General features: G+C 37.9%; 1 protein-coding gene and 2 non-coding genes across 3 annotated transcripts in view; all 3 read left to right on the top strand.

The window, feature by feature from the left end:
• LOC145978774 (N-acetylated-alpha-linked acidic dipeptidase 2-like) overlaps positions 1-20,750 on the top strand; it is a 236,056-nt gene that overhangs the window by 49,059 nt on the left and 166,247 nt on the right. The window contains exons 13-16 of the mRNA XM_083111590.1: positions 4,542-4,632; positions 6,468-6,600; positions 7,046-7,162; positions 9,710-9,726. Of these exons, the coding sequence (XP_082967716.1) occupies positions 4,542-4,632; positions 6,468-6,600; positions 7,046-7,162; positions 9,710-9,726 (358 nt within the window). The remainder of the gene's footprint in view (positions 1-4,541; positions 4,633-6,467; positions 6,601-7,045; positions 7,163-9,709; positions 9,727-20,750) is intronic.
• Positions 11,980-12,051, top strand: TRNAP-AGG (transfer RNA proline (anticodon AGG)). Its single transcript has one exon. It is a non-coding gene; the product is annotated as a tRNA-Pro (tRNA).
• On the top strand, positions 13,096-13,167 carry TRNAP-UGG (transfer RNA proline (anticodon UGG)). The gene has a single exon. It is a non-coding gene; the product is annotated as a tRNA-Pro (tRNA).

Consider the following 20,750-nt stretch of genomic DNA (forward strand, 5'->3'; position numbering starts at 1 on the left):
ACTTCATCGATAGTTAAATACATATTCATAATTTTAAATGCAATTCACAAATCCGCGCATTCACGTTTTTTCATTATTGAGAACTGATTTATTCTCTTACATTTTCCTCCAGAGAAAGTAACTAACACAATGTGCAAATATAGGTTTCATATTGATTGGTTGATTTGTTTTATTTTACTTCGCTTTGTGTGCCACTTTTGGCTTATTTGCGAAGATGAGGATGAGTGATGATGTGATGAAATTGATGAATGGACACTCACAAGCATCCATGCCCAGCCCAGGATTCGAACCCGGGACCCCTGCCGCCACGGGAGTTTCATATTTATATAGATTTCATATGTAGAGAAAACCATCAGTGGGGTTCATCCCCACATCAACTGTTACCCTTAATTCTTTCAACCATCCTTTTAAGAATTCACTTTTCTGATGCGTATTACGTGTCAGACATTTACAAACTTTCGAATTCGATTTACACACATCTAATGAGAAGTTATTTTTAATTTTTTCAAATTTTCCTACCCAAAGAGGATTAATTTAACTTTAAATTGCTCTTGCTAACCATGTAAAAGTCAAAGTTTGAGAAACTCATTAAAAAAAAAGACGTAGTAAACTTTTTCTGTTTAAAGATCGTTTACAGATTAGTGCTTTGACCTTCCTCCTCTGAAGGCAGCACCTACGGTAACTGACTTTAAAATATACTAATCAATCAACATCCTTCCAACATTGTCTAGGACTTTAGAGCATATTATTGGCAATGAAAGTGGTAACATTTTAATCGTGCCTTTTTAATCTTTCTGTAAAGATTTTCAATTATACTTTCCTTTTTCCAAATACATTCATTCATTCATTCATTCATTGTTTTCTGCCTAATTGGCAGATTTTTCACTGCAATCTCCAGCTTTCCCTGTTCTCTGCCTTACGCTTCGTAATAGCATACGACCCAGTTAATTTAATATCATCCATAAGCTGATATCTCTTTCTTCCACGGACTTTTCTTCCTTCAACCATTCCCTCCAAGGCATCTCTTAGCAGGCAGTTCCTTCTTAGACAGTGTCCTAACCAGTTTCTTTTCCTCTTCTTGATGGTCTCCAGTATAGATCTTTTTTCACCAACTCTTTTCAGTACGGCTTCGTTTCTTTCCTTGTCCGTCCATTTTACACGCTCCATTTTTCGCCATGTCCACATTTCAAAAGCTTCGAGTCGTTTCTCTTCATTTCTTCTCAACGTCCAGGTTTCTGCACCATATAGTGCTACACTCCACACAAAACATTTCACTAATCTCTTCCTTAGACCTATGTCCATGGGTCCACAAAAAACATTTTTTCTTCTATTGAAAGCTTCTTTTGCTATTGCGATTCTCATTTTCACTTCTTGGTTGCAGCTCATGTCACTGCTTATAGTGCATCCGAGGTACTTGAAGCTATCCACTTGCTGGATTCTTTCACTGTTTGCTCTCACATTAATATTCCTTGGTTTCCGTCCTATAACCATTGCATTTGTCTTCTTTACATTAATCTTCATCCCATACTGCTCACAGCTGCTGTTTAACTCTTCTAACATACTATTTATGGTTATTTCATCCTCAGCGAATAATGCCATGTCATCAGCAAATCTTATGCAGTTTATTCTTCTTCCTCCTAATTTGACACCTCCTGTGCCCTGGAAACAAGTTTTCACTATATCTTCTAAATAAATATTAAACAAAGTAGGCGATAGGCAGCATCCTTGTCGTACTCCTCTTCCAATTTCACAGCCTTCTGTCATTTCGTCTCCTATTCTCACTTTAACTCGTTGATTCATGTATAGGTTGCTTAGAAGTCTTCTCTCTTTCCAATCTACACCAATTTTCTTCAGAATTTCTAAAAGTTTAACCCAATTCACTCTATCAAAGGCTTTCTCCAGGTCTACAAATACTACAAACACCTCCTTTCCTTTCTCTAAATATCTTTCCCCAATGGTCCTCAGTAAACCAATTGCATCCCTTGTACCTCTTCCTTTCCTGAAACCAAACTGTTCTTCCTCTAACTCGCCACTGACCTTCGAGTATAGGCGTCTGTTCAGAATTCTTAGAAGAATTTTTGCCGAGTGAGATATCAAACTGATTGTCCTGTACTCAGAACATTTTCTGGCATTGCTTTTCTTCTGCAGAGGTACCAAAACAGTCTCCGTGAAATCTTGTGGCCAATCCCCTTTCTCATAGATTTCATTGCATAAGTGCAGTATTTCTCTTTTTCCATCTCCCAGGCATTTGATAAGTTCAACAGGAATTTCATCAGTGCCCGTTGCTTTCCCATTCCTCATTTCTTTGAGTGCTTGCTCAAATTCTTCATTCAGGATATAGTATCCTTTCTCATCGTCAGGCACGTCGTCTTCATTTTCTACATTCAGACTGTCTGGGCGATTCTCTTTCTGGTAGAGCTCTTCAACGTACTTTCCCCACACATTCGATATTCCTTTTTTGTCTGTGATTTCACATCCTTCCTCGTCTTCTATCATCCACATTGTTTTCCATTTCTTCTTTTGGAAGCCCAAGCAGTTTACTTCACGATACATCAAGTCATACCTTCCTCTTTTTTCCAGTTCTTCAATTTTCCAAATACAAATCAAACACAATCAAACTTACAAATAATGACATGAATAGAAGCATGAACTTGTTTGTAGACAATGGCTTATAGAACATGGACTCAAATAAAATCAGATGTGAACCACTACAAGTTCTCGTAAAATGCTCTTTCAAATTGTCATGTTCCATTTTCTGAAATAATGGTTTTACAAGTATAGTTCACAATCTCGGAGTTATGCCCAATCAAGATTTCACGTTGGAAAACCCCGGAGATTCTGAAAGAAGAAGAGTTGTCCTATTCTATCTATCGTCTTTAAAACCATTTTGTTTGCACGTGTAGAAATTCAACTTTGTCTAATCTCTCGTCTTCCCTATTATAGTGACATTAAAATATTTTGCTTTCGCTTAGTTTTCTACTTAAAATACTCTGATGATATAACACAGTACTACTCCAAGGTTGATATCGTTCATTAAATTAATTGATATATGTAATATCTACAACTTAATCATACCACTTGAAACGCTAGCACTAGAAGATGCAGTTTATTTCTGCACTCGATGTTGTCACTTATTTTTACGTACATGGGTTCAACACTAGATTGTGAGAAATATCTACTGTCAATACATCTCTATAGTTACACTTTTATGCAATTTCATTCATGGTTACATTCGGACGGATTAAAAAAATATATCAACTGAGATCCAAGACTCGTATTTAATGTCGGATTAAAAAATTATAGATACTCGAGTTTGGACTCCAACTAAAAATTAACCAATACTGAATCGCACTGAATCTCAGCGCCAGCCCGCAGTTACCACGATTCTCTGTGTGCCGTGTTGCCAAGTACAGCTTTACTCTGCTGAATAAAAATCTGTATGAAATCGGTTTCGATATGTGAATTAACAATGATATTGGATTTTAAAAATAGATGTCAAGAGCTTCAAAACAAGATCAATATTAGGCCTCCCCGATGGTGCAGTGGTAGCGTCGTCGCCTTGTAATCAAGGGGTGCCGGGTTCGGATCCCACTTTAAACTGTAGGTCCAGTCCCGGTTAGCCTTACTGTACATAAAGTGGACTTAAAAACAACAAATCAATCAATCAATCAAGATCAATATTGCATTTGTAGGACTACCCAATACTAAGAAAAAGTTGTTTCGCAAAATTGATAATAACTTTTTTTTGACAAATTTTCAAAATCTGAAAATTAAGATTTGTGTTTAAGACCTTTCTGTCTGCACCCTACTAAAATTTCATCACGATCGGACAACCCGTTTTTTATTTGCAGAATATCAAAGGCGTTATCGTTTTCAAAACTAAAAAAAGTCACCTTTTTCGTTCTCACGACGATAAAAAATCGAAGGAATAACCAAAAGGAAAATTGGTTAGCATAAATTAACGCAGAATTGTATAAGCTCAATTTTGATGTAACTAGTTTTTATGTAGGCCTACTGGCTAATTTTTAATTGGAGTTCAAATTCGAGTATCTATAATTTTTAATCCGATAGTAGTTAGATCATTTAAAATTAGATTTAAATTTCACATATTTGTACATTCACTAGAAGAATAAGAAACATTTCTAAAAATCACCTGGTCAAATTCCATCATCACATTTTTAAAACTTGACACTTTATTGAAGTTTGTATATTCTGGAAAGTCAGTGCTTAATAACTAAAATCGTTTTCGCAGTAAATAGATAAGAATATGACCATTTTTCTGCTGACTATGCAGCTGGAAAACTATTGTTCTCCAACGATATTTTTGTTCTATCCATGGCAACATCCATTTTATCATTGTTGAAATACAAGGATGCTCCTCTTAGTAACAGTGTTCAGCAGTTATTTAACATTATATTTTTTGTATTTTTTCTGTAATTTGTTACGAGTATGTTTTTCGCTATTATGTAGTAAATATGCCTTGAATATTACATAGCTCTATTTTTACTGATGAGACAATGACAAAGTAACCTTCTTTTCAGATTAAGAATAGCTGGTTCTGGCAGTGATCATGCACCGTTTATGTTCTACGCAGGAGTTCCTGGAATATTTGTGCAGTTTAAGCACAACGAGGTAAAAAAAATATGTAAATACTCAAAAATTTACATCATACTTTAGAACGTTAGAGCGTTTTGTATCATAGTTCTATTTTTGTTTAATATGGAATCATATTTTTAACGCAGAAGGCAAGAGCAATGAAAGTTTGACATAATACGTATGATGTCCCAGGCCTTGTATTGTATACATGGTCACGTTTAACACGTATCTTCTTAACATGTTAACTTGTATTCTCAGACCTAACGGGCTGGTAAGACACAAGCTCAAATACTTTCTCACATTTCTTGTAAATAATAGTATAACTCATTGTGTTTTGTTATAGTATGCGCTGTCCATTTTAAAAAAATAAAAATATTTACTGTCCTGGGAGTCTCTGGAGCAAGCTAACGAAAACACGTCTCTGCGCAAGTAGTGACTCGACAGGACTCGACCAGTGAATGCGTGAGAAGGGAAGTTAGTGCATGAAGGTGAAAACGCTGCTGCAGCTACCAGCCGTTTGCAGCAGTGCGCACTGCTTTGTTCTACCCACTCGTTTCTCCCCTTCTCTGCCGTTATGCGTGGCCTTGCTCCACAGATTACCGAGACAGGGTGTACGTTTGGATAACTCAGATACTGAGACTTCAAAGAAATTCGCTTAAATTAGTATAAGATGATTCGAAAAATAAATAAACTGTTACTATAGTAAAGTTTTACTACATAATGGATCGGTTAATTTAATAATACTCGTAGTATACACATAATGGGGTACCTACACACCCTACTATGTGTATAAATATCTTCCTGGTTGGACTTTAGTTAATTTTAATTTAATTCTTAGTCTGAGTAAGACCCCGTTACAGGGTTGAAACGTTACGCGTAAAGTGTTTTAGTGTATAATAAATATTTCCTTGGTCGTCATCTGGAGTGTTCTCCTAACATGGGAACAAGACTTAATAGTGTTACCATAAAAAATGTAACTAATAGTTTACAAGGTTGGATGATATGTAGGTAAGAATATAATTTTTGATTTGGTTTTACAACACGGACCCTGTGGCTGAGTGGTTGTCGACCTCCGTGGCGGAGTGGTTAGCAGAGTCCGCTACAACGCCAGGGGTTCCAGGTTCGAGTCCCGGGTAAGGCATGGGTATTTGTGTTTGTCCAGATGATAAGAAATTGAGAAACTGTAACAATTGAAAAGTGTAAAAGTGAGAAAAGTGTGAATGTTTGGAGATACCTCCGTGTAGGGGGTATTTCCTTTTTTTTTTTTTAAAAAAAAAGGAAGGGTGGTTAGCACAGAGCGCTGCGACGCCAAGGGTCCCGGGTTCGAATTCCGCTCGGGCATGGTAGTTTGTGAATGTCTATTCATAAGTTTCATAATTTCATCACTCATCCTCATCTTCGCAAATTATCCAAGAGGCACAAAACGGGAAGGAAAATAAAATAAATAAAATGAAAAATTATGTGCTGCTCAAAAATAAGTTTAATTACGAAAAATTAACAAGAGTAATTTTTCAGTTCTCTTGCAGAATTATTACAAATTTAAAGTTATTTCTAGCAAGTTGTTGAAGATATTTTCTAAGAACTTGACCAAGTGAGATTTAAAGTTATTTCTAGCAAGTAGTTGAAGATATTTTCTAAGAACTTGACCAAATGAGATTCCTCTAAAGCTTTTCAAATCTTTTAGACCTAACGCCATTCTTATTTTCACTGCAGTCTCTGAAGATGAGAATGACGTTAACTCTAGAAGATTCGGAAGCCTTTCCAGAACTCAACTTGTCAAATTACTAGGAAATATATTCGTCATTCGTCGACAAGAGAGATTGCAAATGTAACTAACTAGTTATATAGTACACACATTGTTTTCATTGCAGTACGTGGGACAATATCCGGCTTATCACACAGCCTACGAAACATTCTACTACGCAGCCAACGTGACAGACCCAGGTTGTCACGTAATGCAAGGCTGTAGCAGAGCTGGTTTGCTATTTACTCACGATCTGGCTGGTGAGTTGATTGTTTTTCTGCGAATAGGCTATGCCAAAAACTTATTTAGGGAAATTTCTTCAAACATTTATTTGATGTCCAAAACACAGTCGATCTTTAAGTTGAGAAAGCTTTTTCATTAAAATTAATTATATTTTTCGTATATTTTAGAAGGGGGTTGTGGAGGGAAAGAGATATTTACATATTGTCCTGAACATTCTCATACTTTTGCTGATTCTTTCACGGTACTATTTTTATGCGGAAACTTAGATGATTTGTAATTTGCAAGTATATAATTTATCGTAGTTGAGCTTAATTTGTTTATTTGATTGTTGCCTATTAACGGAGGTATAAACCTTCAATGAAGCGTGTTTTGAATTTTACACAAATAACATAAGTATCAGTTAAATATTTCATCCACGCCACATATCATCACATTTTTGTATATTTTTCTTTCTCTTCGTAGAATCTACTATTATTCCTTTCAACTTAACATTTTACGCCAAAGCAATTTCAAAAACTCTTGACAAACTGAAGCAAAATGGCGTTCAAAGCAAACTGGAACAATTCGGTGGAAGTTTAGGTAAGTGCTAACATCTAAATTATAATTATACGTATAATACAAAAATAAGGATATTATATGTAACCATCTTTTACACGCGAATGTGCTTAACTGCATGTATTCGAAAACACAGCTGATCATTATATGTCCTGCCAGGTGATCTGCAAGCATAGATGATCACATGACAAGAGTACATACAGAATCATTCCATTAACTTAAATTTTAAAATGAACGACAAAATCCATAACAGTGCTAAAAAAAAGGAAATTTCATACAGAAATGTTGTGATTGTATCCCCACCCCAAAAACAACTCTTCCGCAAAACAAATTTTCTTTCAAAAAATCAATAAGGAAATAATAGATTTCCTCGAGCTGTATTGTGCATTCTTATGTAGAGCAAGGACAATTTTGTTTTTCTAAAAGAACCTCAAGACTCTCAAGGAAACATGCGATTGGCACAAAAGTAACCGACCTTGTGAAATTTGTGCAAACAACAAATTATGCAATTTTTTTTTTTACACCTCGGCTAACATAGCCGGGCCAATAGCTGGATTTCAAGAGATGGACTCAATTTCGTTCCTCTATTTCCTGAACTATATATGGTATGTGAATGATGTACATTTCATTTGAAAGAGGTCTTGAAATTTTAAATAACACCGCTAAACGACTCGCCTAGCACACAGCCATGCATCAGAGTGAGTTGAGAGATGAATGGCTAGTGTGTAGGAACAGATTTTCTGCGTTCGTGAGTTCATTAAAGATGAGTCTGCGATTGTAGTGCAGCATGCCTTTCAACTTCTTCCAACAAGGTTGGGTGACCGACAAAACAACATCACAACTGCGGTAAACTCAGTGACTCAATACATACCTCTTGGGGTACTCGTTTGAGTCTCTCTCCCTCGAGCGTGCTACCTTAAGAGTGTATACAATGGAACAATATTATAACGTGACAGTAATCGTAGACATATACAAAGCATGTAAAATATTCGCATTGGTAGTTTCAGCCCACAATCATCTATTACATGTTAATATATAACTATGATTTGGCACAATGATGAATATGCTCACTTAAGTTTCGATGCCACTGTGTCTTTCACTTCACGTTCCATATTTGAGGGCTCACTACCACAGACTAATTATGGTTATCCGTGTACTGCTTGGCTTCGAGTGTATACTGCTCGTTATGTCTGTTACAGTGTTATTCGCTCCCAATTCCGTACTCTATCTACCATCGTCCGTGCGAACTATTTGGAGCTCGAGCGAAATCATCTCCCTGGAGCATTCTAAAAGTGGCAAACTCGCTCTGCACGGAGGACTCGATGGCCTGCACAGGTGCCAGGCGTTGTTCAAGCCTGTATTGCAGCGCGCCACGAAAGCGTCTGGGTCGTATAGGAAGGTTACCGCACATTCTCGACTTCGATCATAATTCATTCCTTCTATTTCGCACCCTAAGCGAGAATCATACCCCTAGACCAAGGATCCACTGATTGCGGATTTATAACATGCATAGTCTTATATAAGCACGTAATTGTTTTATTTTAATATCATTGTTATAGAGAATGATATGATTTGAAGACGAAATCATTTATAAGAGCATAGATTTCACATAGAGAATTCTACCGAACACCTGTCTATCTTAGTTCCGTGAAGTCAGATACTTGAGAATAATAATAGTGTATTTCAAATGACTTAATTGTTTTCTTTATCATCATCGACATGTAGATTGTCATGAAATGAATCCGAAATAATTTATAAAAGCACATATGTATAAATTTTACATAGAGAAAGCCGCCACACAAGCTGTTTTACTCAATGCCATGACGTCAGAGACTTGACTCGAAGAATGAGTCCTTCAATTTTGCTAATGGCGTACCGTGTTGATAGACACCGATTCATAACTCCTCTGTACTTGCAGGCGGCTCGCTGGTCTAGGGGTATGATTCTCGCTTTGGGTGCGAGAGGTCCCAGAAGAGTACAGCATTTCATTCTTGCACAAGAAGCCGAAATAAGCGAAATGGTGTTGAATGTATGCAAAAATAAGGAGCATAACTTCAGGAATGTGTTCGTTACATGTAAACAATGAAATAAAGTTTACATAAACATTGGTTCGGTACTCCTTGGTTTACCAGTTATAGATTATTCTTCACAGTATCCTAGAGTATATGTTCAAAATGTCCACCTCCTGCATGAATACAGGAATTGCTAACCTTGGTGTGCTGATTTCAGGAGTCGTATTCACAATATCCAGAAATTTCTCTTATATCGCAGGAGTTGTACATCGTGGGTTGGTCGTCCTCTTTCGGCAGCACAATATGCAACCAATATTCCCATATTCACATAGGCGGCGATCGATACTCACAAATGTTTCCCTTTCTGCACATTTTAGTTGGGGGCACTTTTCTGTTGCAAACGACGAGCCTCTCTATAGAATTGCAATCCACTAATCCCTAGATGAAGTGAACATCTGCTCGCTTCTGATTTGTGTGCATGGTCTCAACAGCGTCCACTCAACATATACCACTAACCAAACAACTACCAGATTGTGTTGAACAGCATCTTGTGTTGCAGGTACCCACCTGTGGAAGGTAAGGATATTCCAGTAAACATGCGTTGTGAAAGCCTATAACTTGGAAACCAAGTAAATCAGGATCTATTTTTTTCAATTGCTCACATGCAAGGAAAACATTCCTAAACTTACACCGTAGATTTTTGGACACCCTGTATATAGAGATATTGCCATATCAGAAGTTCACTTTTTAATTAACTTTGTTAGACTACGGAAAAAGTGAGCTCCAAACTATGGATCAAATTCAAATTCAAATTCAAGTTCTTTATTTGTTTTTGAATTTTACTTAAAGACTTTTCTGCCATCAATCCCGAGTAATGGAATACATTAAAAATTTCAAAATTGATACACGGTTAAAATATGAAAACAGTTATGTGACATTTACGATATAGAAACAGACTACCACTATCGATCAAATGATAAATGTTGTCCGTAATAATAATAATCCGTTGCGCAAGAGCCCATGAAGGGTCTAGGCATACCTACCGACTGCCGGTCTCCCTCACACGCTTTCCTTCGTCACCTCTAAGCGTGGAGATGTTCAACCAGCATTGGAATAGTCGGGGGGTCAGCCCGACGTATCCCCAGCCGTTATTGTAAGTCTCCGTGACCGGATTACGCTCACTCATTCGGAGCTCCATAATTTCCACACGGTGGAGGGCTGCTACCGGCCCTATACGTAGGCCGAATAAATTCCGACAAGAGCCGGATTCGAACCTACGCGGTCCCGCAGCGAAGGATCTCAAGCAGCCGAAGAAAGTGAAATCGTGTTGAATATATACAGGGTGTCCCCAAAATAAGTAGCATAACTTCAGGAACGTGATTCTCACATGTAAATAATTTAAATACTTTGCATAAACATAGGTAGTTCCGGGAATCCTTAGTTTCCGAGTTGTAGGCATTCAAAACACGTGCTAACCCGAATGTCAGTGTCTCCCACGTGAAGATAAAGACGTTCCGGTTGTCACTGAATTCTTCACAGTATCCTAGAGGAGATGTTCAAAATGTCCACCTCCTGCCTCAAGACAGGAATTGCCTACCTTCGCGTGTTGATTTGAGGAGTTGCATTCACAGTATCCAGAATTTCTTCTTCGTTCGCAGGAGTTGTAAATCGTTGTCGTTCTCTCATGGCAGCACGAAATGCAAAATTCCTTGATTCACATAGCGGCGATGGATTCTCACAAATGTTGTCTTATCTGGGATTTTCCGTTGTGGGAACCTTTCCTGGTACAAACGAAGAGCCTCTCCAGAGTATTGCCTTCCGCCAAACCATTCATGAAGAGCATATCTTCTCGCTTCTGGTTTGTGTACATGGTTTGATTAGCGTCATTCAACATATACAACTACCAAAAGAACTATCAGATTGTGTTCATCAGGATCTTGTGTCGCAGGAAACCACCTGTGGTAGATAACGACATTCCGATAAACATGCGTTGTGAAAGCCTACAACTCTGAAACCAAGTATTTCTGGACGAATGTTTATATAAGCTATTTTAATTGTTTACATGCGAGGAACACATTCCTGGAGTTACTCCGATTATTTTTGGGTCACCCTGTAAAATGAGATATCGTCCCTTCAGAAGTTCGCTTTTCCATGATCTTTGTTAGACTACAAAAAGGGTGGGCTCTTAACTAGGGATCAAATTCCAATTCTTCACTTCCGTTGGCAAAGTTCAAACTCCTAATTTGGGTTCAGCCTCTGGGTTTTCGGCCTGTGTGTAGGACCTGTGGCAACCCACCATCGTGAGGAACTTGGGGAGCTTGGTGTGAGTGAGCGTAATCCGGTCTTGAAGTCCTGCAATGGCTGGGGGTTGGTCGGGCCGACCACCCGTCCCCCTAGTCTGGCTGCAGATCTACACGCCCCCCTGGTGGCCCGCGTGGGAGTCGGTAGGTAAGCCAGGGCCCAATATTGGGCTGTAGCGCTATAGCGTTACTTTACTACTACTGATCAAATAGCAAATATTAAAAAAAAAATATAAATAAAAATAATAATAAAGAAATTTCATAAAAATAAAAATGCATAAAAATTAAAAGAAATGTAAAAATGGAGGTCATCATATCCTAATATTTTGAATAACATTATTGTTGTATCAAATTCTCGATTGAATTTTAAAAAAATCTTCGAATCTTCTCTTGGCAATTTACGACAGACGTCCGAGTTTAGATGCGATATCCCAAATAGAGGACAAATGTTTCCCATAGACGTCACGATAAGGTTAAAGACGTGCTTAAATAAAACCATGCATGTTATATAAGGAGGTTATCAGTCAGTGGCTTGTTGGTCTAGGGGTATGATTCTCGCTTAGGGTGCGAGAGGTCCCGGGTTCAAATCCCGGACAAGCCCATATTTTCCTGATCTGTCTTGTATTGCATACAGGATAGAAGGATAGAGAATGCTGTTCTTTGAAACCAAAAATAAATCATTAAGAAACGTTGTTTGCCTTCATGTCCTCCGTGCGACCTGAAAATCTGTGGGCATTGAGTAGCAGTTGCACGCTCTCCGGAAGTACAGCAGGACAATTTAACATCAGTGTGAACGTTTTGAGCTTTCAAATAATAAAAATATTTTAAAAACCGAGTTCGAGTACGAGCGAGCATTAGAGATTCAATGCAGGAACTATCCCACTGAACGATCGCGACCTACGAGGCCTCCCGCTTTGCTTACACCCTCCTTTTCGTGCCTCTTACAATGCTTCAGTACCGCTGAATGTTCTGCAGTCCACACGGGCATACGAACACGTCCGTTTACAAGTACGGTCGCTTGTCAAGGTCTGCTGTAATGTGCAGCCGACGGCAAAGGGGAGTAGGCCAATTATCCAACATCATGTTCACTGAGTCTGTTTTCCACATTTCGTAGGTATTAAGCCTGCATTCGTAGGCGTAGTGATTAGCACATCGCACATCGTTCGAATCCTGGCCTGTGCACGGATGTTTGTGAGTATCCATTCATCAATTTCATGATATCATCACTAATACCCATTTTCGCAATTTGCCAGAAGTGGCATAAAAGCTAAGTAAAATAAAGCAAATCAATCAATCGAAAGTAATAAATTGAATAAAAAGTGGCAATGAACAAAAAAGTACATTGCTTTTGCATCAACATAATTCCACCTCTTAAAACAATATTGACTGTAGAATAAAAAAAGAGAAGAAAAAGTACATACCAAGAATGATTTGTGTTCTTTCATAATCCTTATTCAGATTGATATGAAATGAATCCGAAATAATTTATAAGAGCCTACAATCCATATGGAGAAAGCTGCCGCACAACCTGTTTATCCCAACGCGCTGACGTCAGAGACTTGACTGGAAGAATGAGTCGCACAATATCGCTGATGGCGTACCATGCTGCTAGAATTGGATACATACTTTGTTTGTTGTTACAGGCGGCTCGTTGGTCTAGGGGTATGATTCTCGCTTTGGGTGCGTGAGGTCCCGGGTTCAAATCTCGGACGAGCCCGGCTTTTTTCCTTTTGTACAAGCAGCCGAAGAAAGCGAAATCGTGTTGAATATATACAGGGTGTCCCCAAAATAAGTAGCATAACTTCAGGAACGTGATTCTCACATGTAAACAATTTAAATAGTTTGCATACACATAGGTAGTTCCGGGAATCCTTATTTTCCGAGTTGTAGGCATTCAAAACACGTGCTAATCCAAATTTCAATGCCTCCCACGTGAAGATAAAGACGTTCCGGTTGACACTGAATTCTTCACAGTATCCTAGAGGAGATGTTCAAAATGTCCACCTCCTGCCTCAAGGCAGGAATTGCCTCCCTTCGCGTGTTGATTTGAGGAGTTGCATTCACAGTATCCAGAATTTCTTCTTCGTTCGCAGGAGTTGTAAATCGTTGTCGTTCTCTCATGGCAGCACGAAATGCAAAATTCCTTGATTCACATAGCGGCGATGGATTCTCACAAATGTTGTCTTATCTGGGATTTTCCGTTGTGGGAACCTTTCCTGGTACAAACGAAGAGCCTCTCCAGAGTATTGCCTTCCGCCAAACCATTCATGAAGAGCATATCTTCTCGCTTCTGGTTTGTGTACATGGTTTGATTAGCGTCATTCAACATATACAACTACCAAAAGAACTATCAGATTGTGTTCATCAGGATCTTGTGTCGCAGGAAACCACCTGTGGTAGATAACGACATTCCGATAAACATGCGTTGTGAAAGCCTACAACTCTGAAACCAAGTATTTCTGGACGAATGTTTATATAAGCTATTTTAATTGTTTACATGCGAGGAACACATTCCTGGAGTTACTCCGATTATTTTTGGGTCACCCTGTAGGTAGTATACTTTGAACTACTACTGGGACGAGAAAGGATGAGCCCCCCTCAGGCAGATTTGGCTACACTTAAAACTAGCTCAAGATGTGCATATGAGCTTATTGCTCAAGTGTGGTACTCTGTCTAACCCAAGATTTTTGTAAAAATGCCCTCGGGAATTTCCCGTGAAATGATGAGCCCCCTCAGATTGATTTGCCTACACTTACAAAAGCCACATCTGACAGATTGTTGTCCATAAGCTTGTTAAAAATATGCCCCTCTTGATATTGCTTGGCCACACTTAAAACTAAGCCAAAAATGCTCATAAGAGCTACCCACATACACCCACACCCACCCACACCCACACATATTTACTTCCGGTCCACTTCAGGTCCACTTCAGGTCCACTTCCGGTCCACTTCCGGTTATACAGTATAACTTAGAATAGACAAGATTCAACAAGACAGGACAAGAATAGACAAGATTCAACAAGGCAGGACACTATATTACAGGTTAGGACCAGTCCAGACAAGATTGGACAAGACAGGACAAGAATAGACAAGATTGGACAAGACAGGACAAGAATAGATAAGATTCAACAAGGCAGGACACAATATTACAGGTTAGGACCAGTCCAGACAAGATTGGACAAGGCAGGACAAGAATAGACAAGATTCAACAAGACAGGACAAAAATAGACAAGATTCAACAAGACAGGACAAGAATAGACAAGATTCAACAAGACAGGACAAGAATAGACAAGATTGGACAAAACAGGACAAGAATAGACAAGATTCAACAAGACAGGACAAGAATAGACAAGATTCAACAAGACAGGACAAGAATAGACAAGATTGGACAAGACAGGACAAGAATAGACAAGATTCAACAAGACAGGACAAGAATAGACAAGATTCAACAAGTCAGGACACAATATTACAGGTTAGGACCAGTCCAGACAAGATTGGACAAGACAGGACAAGAATAGACAAGATTGTACAAGACAGGACAATAATGGACAAGATTGGACAAGACAGGACAAGAATAGACAAGATTCAACAAGGCAGGACACAATATTACAGGTTAGGACCAGTCCAGACAAGATTGGACAAGGCAGAACAAGAATAGACAAGATTGGACAAGACAGGACAAGAATAGACAAGATTGGACAAGACAGGACAAGAATAGAGAAGATTGGACAAGACAGGACAAGAATAGACAAGATCCAACAAGGCAGGACAAGAATAGACAAGATTGGACGAGACAGGACAAGAATAGACAAGATTCAACAAGACAGGACAAGAATAGACAAGATTCAACAAGACAGGACAAGAATAGACAAGATTGGACAATACAGGACAAGAATAGACAAGATTGGACAGTTAATAAACAGAGGTTTTGATTGGCTAAAGCAAGCAAGGTTTTGATTGGCTAAAGCAAGCAAGGTTTTGATTGGTCCGACAAGACTATATAAGTCAGTGCACAGTGCTGTTTGTTACCATTGCTGGATCGGCAGTGGAACCCACAAGTGGGGGGCAGAATCTGAACAGGCTCTACCAGACTGTAGGAGACTTGAAGCATACAGTCTTGTAGAATAACCCAAGTAAGATCATAGGGACAGTATACACTGGTGCAGTAAAAGCCAATTTTTGGCAGGGGGGCCAAAGTGGTTCCTAAATACAAAATAATTCATATCTCAAGAACTAATTGACATAGAGCTAGCTATGCAGTTTTTTTGTCTGCGTAAGAAACTGGGCAAGAGTAGTGCTGTTTTTACATGATATGCTGTTCAATCAGGTTCCTAGGCATGTAGTTGAAGGCAGAGATATATACCGGTGAATGACAGGTTTACAAATTTTTGGGATTTTATAGATACAAGACCTGTGCTCTCTGCAAAAGTTGCATGTTTTATAAGATCCTCAAGATTTACTAGGGAAACACTTACAGAATTTATAAATATGTGGTATCATATCCTATAGAAGGATATATTTGAATCCCAAGAAATTTTATATAATAAACCAACAACAAAAATACCAAAGCCAAACATATTTACACACTAAGTATATGCACTAAATATACAAAACACACTGCTGAACCCAACTGATATTTTTTATTAAGTATAGAGTTTTGATTTGAACCCCAAGAAATTTTATATAATAAACCATAACAAAATTCTAATATTTATTTTTGTTTAACAGGTACAACAAGTTCTGAGCACATATGCAGTTTCTGAGGAATACAAGGCAGCAGCAGCAGCAAGCAAGTAACTTATAGAAGGCAGTGTGTATCCTATCTAATTGCATGGATAATCTTGACACAGGATTTTTTGAGGGAAGATGTATTTCAAAATACATAAAATCTAAGTCACTTGTTGATGATTTAAAGCTTAGATTCTTTGGCCTGTCCGAGTATGACCTGTTTACAGTGCAAAATGAAACTGAAATGCAGTGGGTGCTTATCAGTGACAGGCCATTCCAATACCCGTATCTCAAGTTTATCAGCAAGTTTGAAAGATTTGTCTACAACAGGTGCAGGAGAATTGTTGGATTGTTTGTTAATTTTTATACAGACAGGTGTCATTATTATTTAAGGTTGAAATTGTTTGACAATTATTGGTTCAACAATTGCTATGAGCATTGTTTTGAGTATCGGATGCCCATGATTGCATCTCAGAGTTTAAATTGGAGACATTATAAATATTCAAATAAAATTATTAACAGGATATCTATAGATAAGAAGATTGAATTTGTTACAACTGATAATGGGCATCTGTACAGCGGTGAGGATTTCAATCCAGATTTTGTCTCATACTCCACAACTATATATATTTGAATGAGCTTGTCATGTATTTTATAAGGCAAAAATTTAGAGATTGCACTTATGATTGTATTGTTGAGGCACTGGGGCAGAATAATTTGCATGACATATGCAACTGTGGGAGAGTTTTGTCCAGCCTCTCAGTGTGATTTCAGGCACAGGAATCTGGCAGTTGGGAATCAACCCGCAGCAGGCAGCCCTGATTATTTCAGCAGAGACAGCAATCAAGGTAAATAAATATTTGCTGCAAGTGTAAATTGCATGTTTTCCATGGATAATCCTGACTCTGAATTTTTTCAGAGAAGATGTATTTCAAAGTACATAAAATCCAAGTCTCTTGTTGATGATTTAAAGCTTAGATTCTCTGACCTGTCTGAGTATGACCTGTTTGCTGTACAGAATGAGACTGAGATGCAGTGGGTGCTTGTAAGTGACAGGATTTTTCAATACTTGCACCTTAAGATGCTCAGCAAGTTTGAAAGGCTTGTATACAACATGTACAAGAGAATTGTTGGATTGTTTGTTAATTTTTATACAGATTATTACTGTGTATTAAAATTGTCCGACAATCACTGGTTCAACAATTGCAATGAATTAACTGCAGAGCATAGCATGTACATGATTGCAGATCAGTTTAAACTGGAAGCATTATAAATTTCTAAATAAAATTAATAGGACATTGATAGATGAGAGTGTTGAATTTGTAACCACAGATGGTGGGCACTTGTACAGCGGTAAAGATTTTAATCCATATTCTGTCAGGTACCCAGAGCATCCACACATAAGTGAGATTGTTATGTATTTTCTGAGACAAAAATTTAGGGATTGTAATTATGAGTGTATTGTTGAATCACTAGATAATAACAACTATACATGCAACTGTGGGAAACAATTATCCACTCTGCCCGTGTGATATATTTCAGATACAAAAATCTGGCAATAGGCAGTGAGCATCAATCTTCAACAGCCCTGAGCTACACAGACATCAATCAAGGTAATTGATATTATTTTTGTTGAAATATATGCTTAGAATTGTATGGAATTACCTGTAGCAGGATTTTTTCAGAGAAGATGTATTTCAAAATATATAAAGTCCAAGTCTCTTGTTGATGATTTCAAGCTTAGGTTCTCTGGCCTGTCTGAGTATGACCTGTTTGCTGTACAGAATGAAAGTGAGATGCAGTGGGTGCTTGCCAGTGACAGGATTTTTAGATATCTGTGCCTAAAGCTCCTCAGCAGGTTTGAAAGAATTGTATACAACAGGTACAGGAGGATTGTTGGGTTCTTTGTTAATTTTTATACAGACAAGTCCCATTACTATTGCAAATTGAAGTTTTTTGACAACTATTGGTTCAACAATTGCTATGAGTGGTGTTTTGAGTACAGGATGCACCTGATTGCATCCCAGAATTCAAACTGGATGCATTACAAGTTTTTAAATAAAATGATTTACATGGATATGCGTGGCATTGAATTCTTCACCACAGATGAGGGAAATTTGTATAGTGGCTATATGTATTTCCTGATGCAGAAATTTAGGAATTGTGACCATGAGTGTCTTGCCCTGTCACTAGAGGAGAATAATTGGAGTGATGTATGTAACTGTGGAAAACAATTATCTAACCTGCCAATAATACATACATAGGGTTGGAACAAAGATTTTTGAAGCCAAACAGACATCATGTATTTAGGGCACAAGGGTTTGGAAATAAACAGGGAGTATCAGCAGTAGAGGAATGCCCTCATGCCCTCAAAAAATTGCAGCATTGTATCTTTGAGTGTGTTGTTGTCTTGGAGGGATAGCTATATGTGCCTAAAACACAGAACAATTCTAGTCATGCACCTGTTCCTATAGATTTGTTGCCCAGTACTGTTCACACTATACAATAATGTTTTTTGACAGGAGGAATCTTTCAAGATACATAAAATCAGAGTCACTATTGAGAGATTTCAGGTTGTGTTCTCTGACTTGTCGGAATATGATCTGTTTGCTGTAAGAAATGAAACTGAGTTCAGGTGGATGCTTGACAGTGAGCATGAGTTTAGATACATGAACCTGGGGTGTCTTGGTGATTATGAAAAAATTGCATATCTTATACACAGGAGAATTGTTGCATTTTTGTCAGTTTCTATAATTTCTTTAGGAACAATTACTGGTTCACAACCACAAATTTCACAGCACTGTACAATTTTTTATATGTTTTTTGACCAGACTTCAAACTGGAAACATTTCAATTGTGATATTGTTATGAGTTGTTTTGATACATTTGAGTTTATAACTACGAACACAGGAATGGTGTATTCTGGGTTGGATTTTGTTGCCAGGCAAAATTTCTACAACAGGAGAATTGTTAATATGAATGAGGTTCTGCTGTATCTGTTTAGTCAAAAAATTAAAGCTTGTGATCCCGTTATAAGACCTGTTGTGTGTAATTTTCTAGACAGGAGCAATATTCACATATTCCTAGGGCATACTGTGTAAAAATGTCAAGAGGTATTGCAAAATATTGAGGATTTCAAAATTAGATTCTCAACCCTGTCAGAGTATGATGTGTTTGCCAGAGTTTCACTGGGCACTTAACAGCAAACACAGTTTCAGTCTTGTATTTTCTGCTTCACAGTGGCAACAGTGTCCTCTGGATTAACCTCCATACCTACATCTGTTAGATTGTTAATGTCTGTATGTCTGTTAGAATTATGTTGTGATGCTATTATTAGGTATAGGCTTCAAAAAAATGATTGCAAGATTTTATATGCCCATGCAGGTGTCTTGCCTGTTTCTGCATACAGACCAAAGCCTGGCAAGGGCATTGCAGGGCAGAGATATACAGCTGTTTTATTTTTTATTGTTGATATCTTACATGCCTAAGAGATCAGAGGTCTATGTTTATGACATCTACAATCTAACAACAGGATTGTTTTTAAGACCCTACATGAGAAACCTTGATGTATTAAGTGATCCTGGGTTCAAGAACACAATTAAAGGCCGAGTTGTGCACCTGACTGATGATTTTTGGGCAGGGATAGAGTTAGAGAAGTCACTTTTATTCCCACACATAAATCAAATAGAGGGATTTGTGTTCTATCACAACTCGTCCCACCCTGTTGTTGAGGGTCACATGTTCAAACAGAACATATTCAAATACAAAACCCAGTAGTACAAGAGCAGGACTCTACCTGCAACCTCTGGATCATCAGGCAACCTGACATACAGACATTAACAATCTAACAGATGTAGGTATGGAGGTTAATCCAGAGGACACTGTTGCCACTGTGAAGCAGAAAATACAAGACTGAAACTGTGTTTGCTGTTAAGTGCCCAGTGAAACTCTGGCAAACACAACATACTCTGACAGGGTTGAGAATCTAATTTTGAAATCCTCAATATTTTGCAATACCTCTTGACATTTTTACACAGTATGCCCTAGGAATATGTGAATATTGCTCCTGTCTAGAAAATTACACCCAACAGGTCTTATAACGAGATCACAAGTTTTAATTTTTTGACTAAACAGATACAGCAGAACCTCATTCATATTAACAATTCTCCTGTTGTAGAAATTTTGCCTGGCAACAAAATCCAACCCAGAATACACCATTCCTGTGTTTGTAGTTATAAACTCAAATGTATCAAAACAACTCATAACAATATCACAATTGAAATGTTTCCAGTTTGAAGTCTGGTCAAAAAACATATAAAAATTGTACAGTGCTGTGAAATTTGTGGTTGTAAACCAGTAATTGTTCCTAAAGAAATTACAGAAACTGACAAAAAATGCAACAATTCTCCTGTGTATAAGATATGCAATTTTTTCATAATCACCAAGACACCCCAGGTTCATGTATCTAAACTCATGCTCACTGTCAAGCATCCACCTGAACTCAGTTTCATTTCTTACAGCAAACAGATCATATTCCGACAAGTCAGAGAACACAAGCCTGAAATCCCTCAAT

Source organism: Lepisma saccharinum, chromosome 25 (genome assembly GCF_977018435.1).
Source record: "Lepisma saccharinum chromosome 25, izLepSacc3.1, whole genome shotgun sequence".
Lineage (NCBI taxonomy): Eukaryota > Metazoa > Arthropoda > Insecta > Zygentoma > Lepismatidae > Lepisma > Lepisma saccharinum.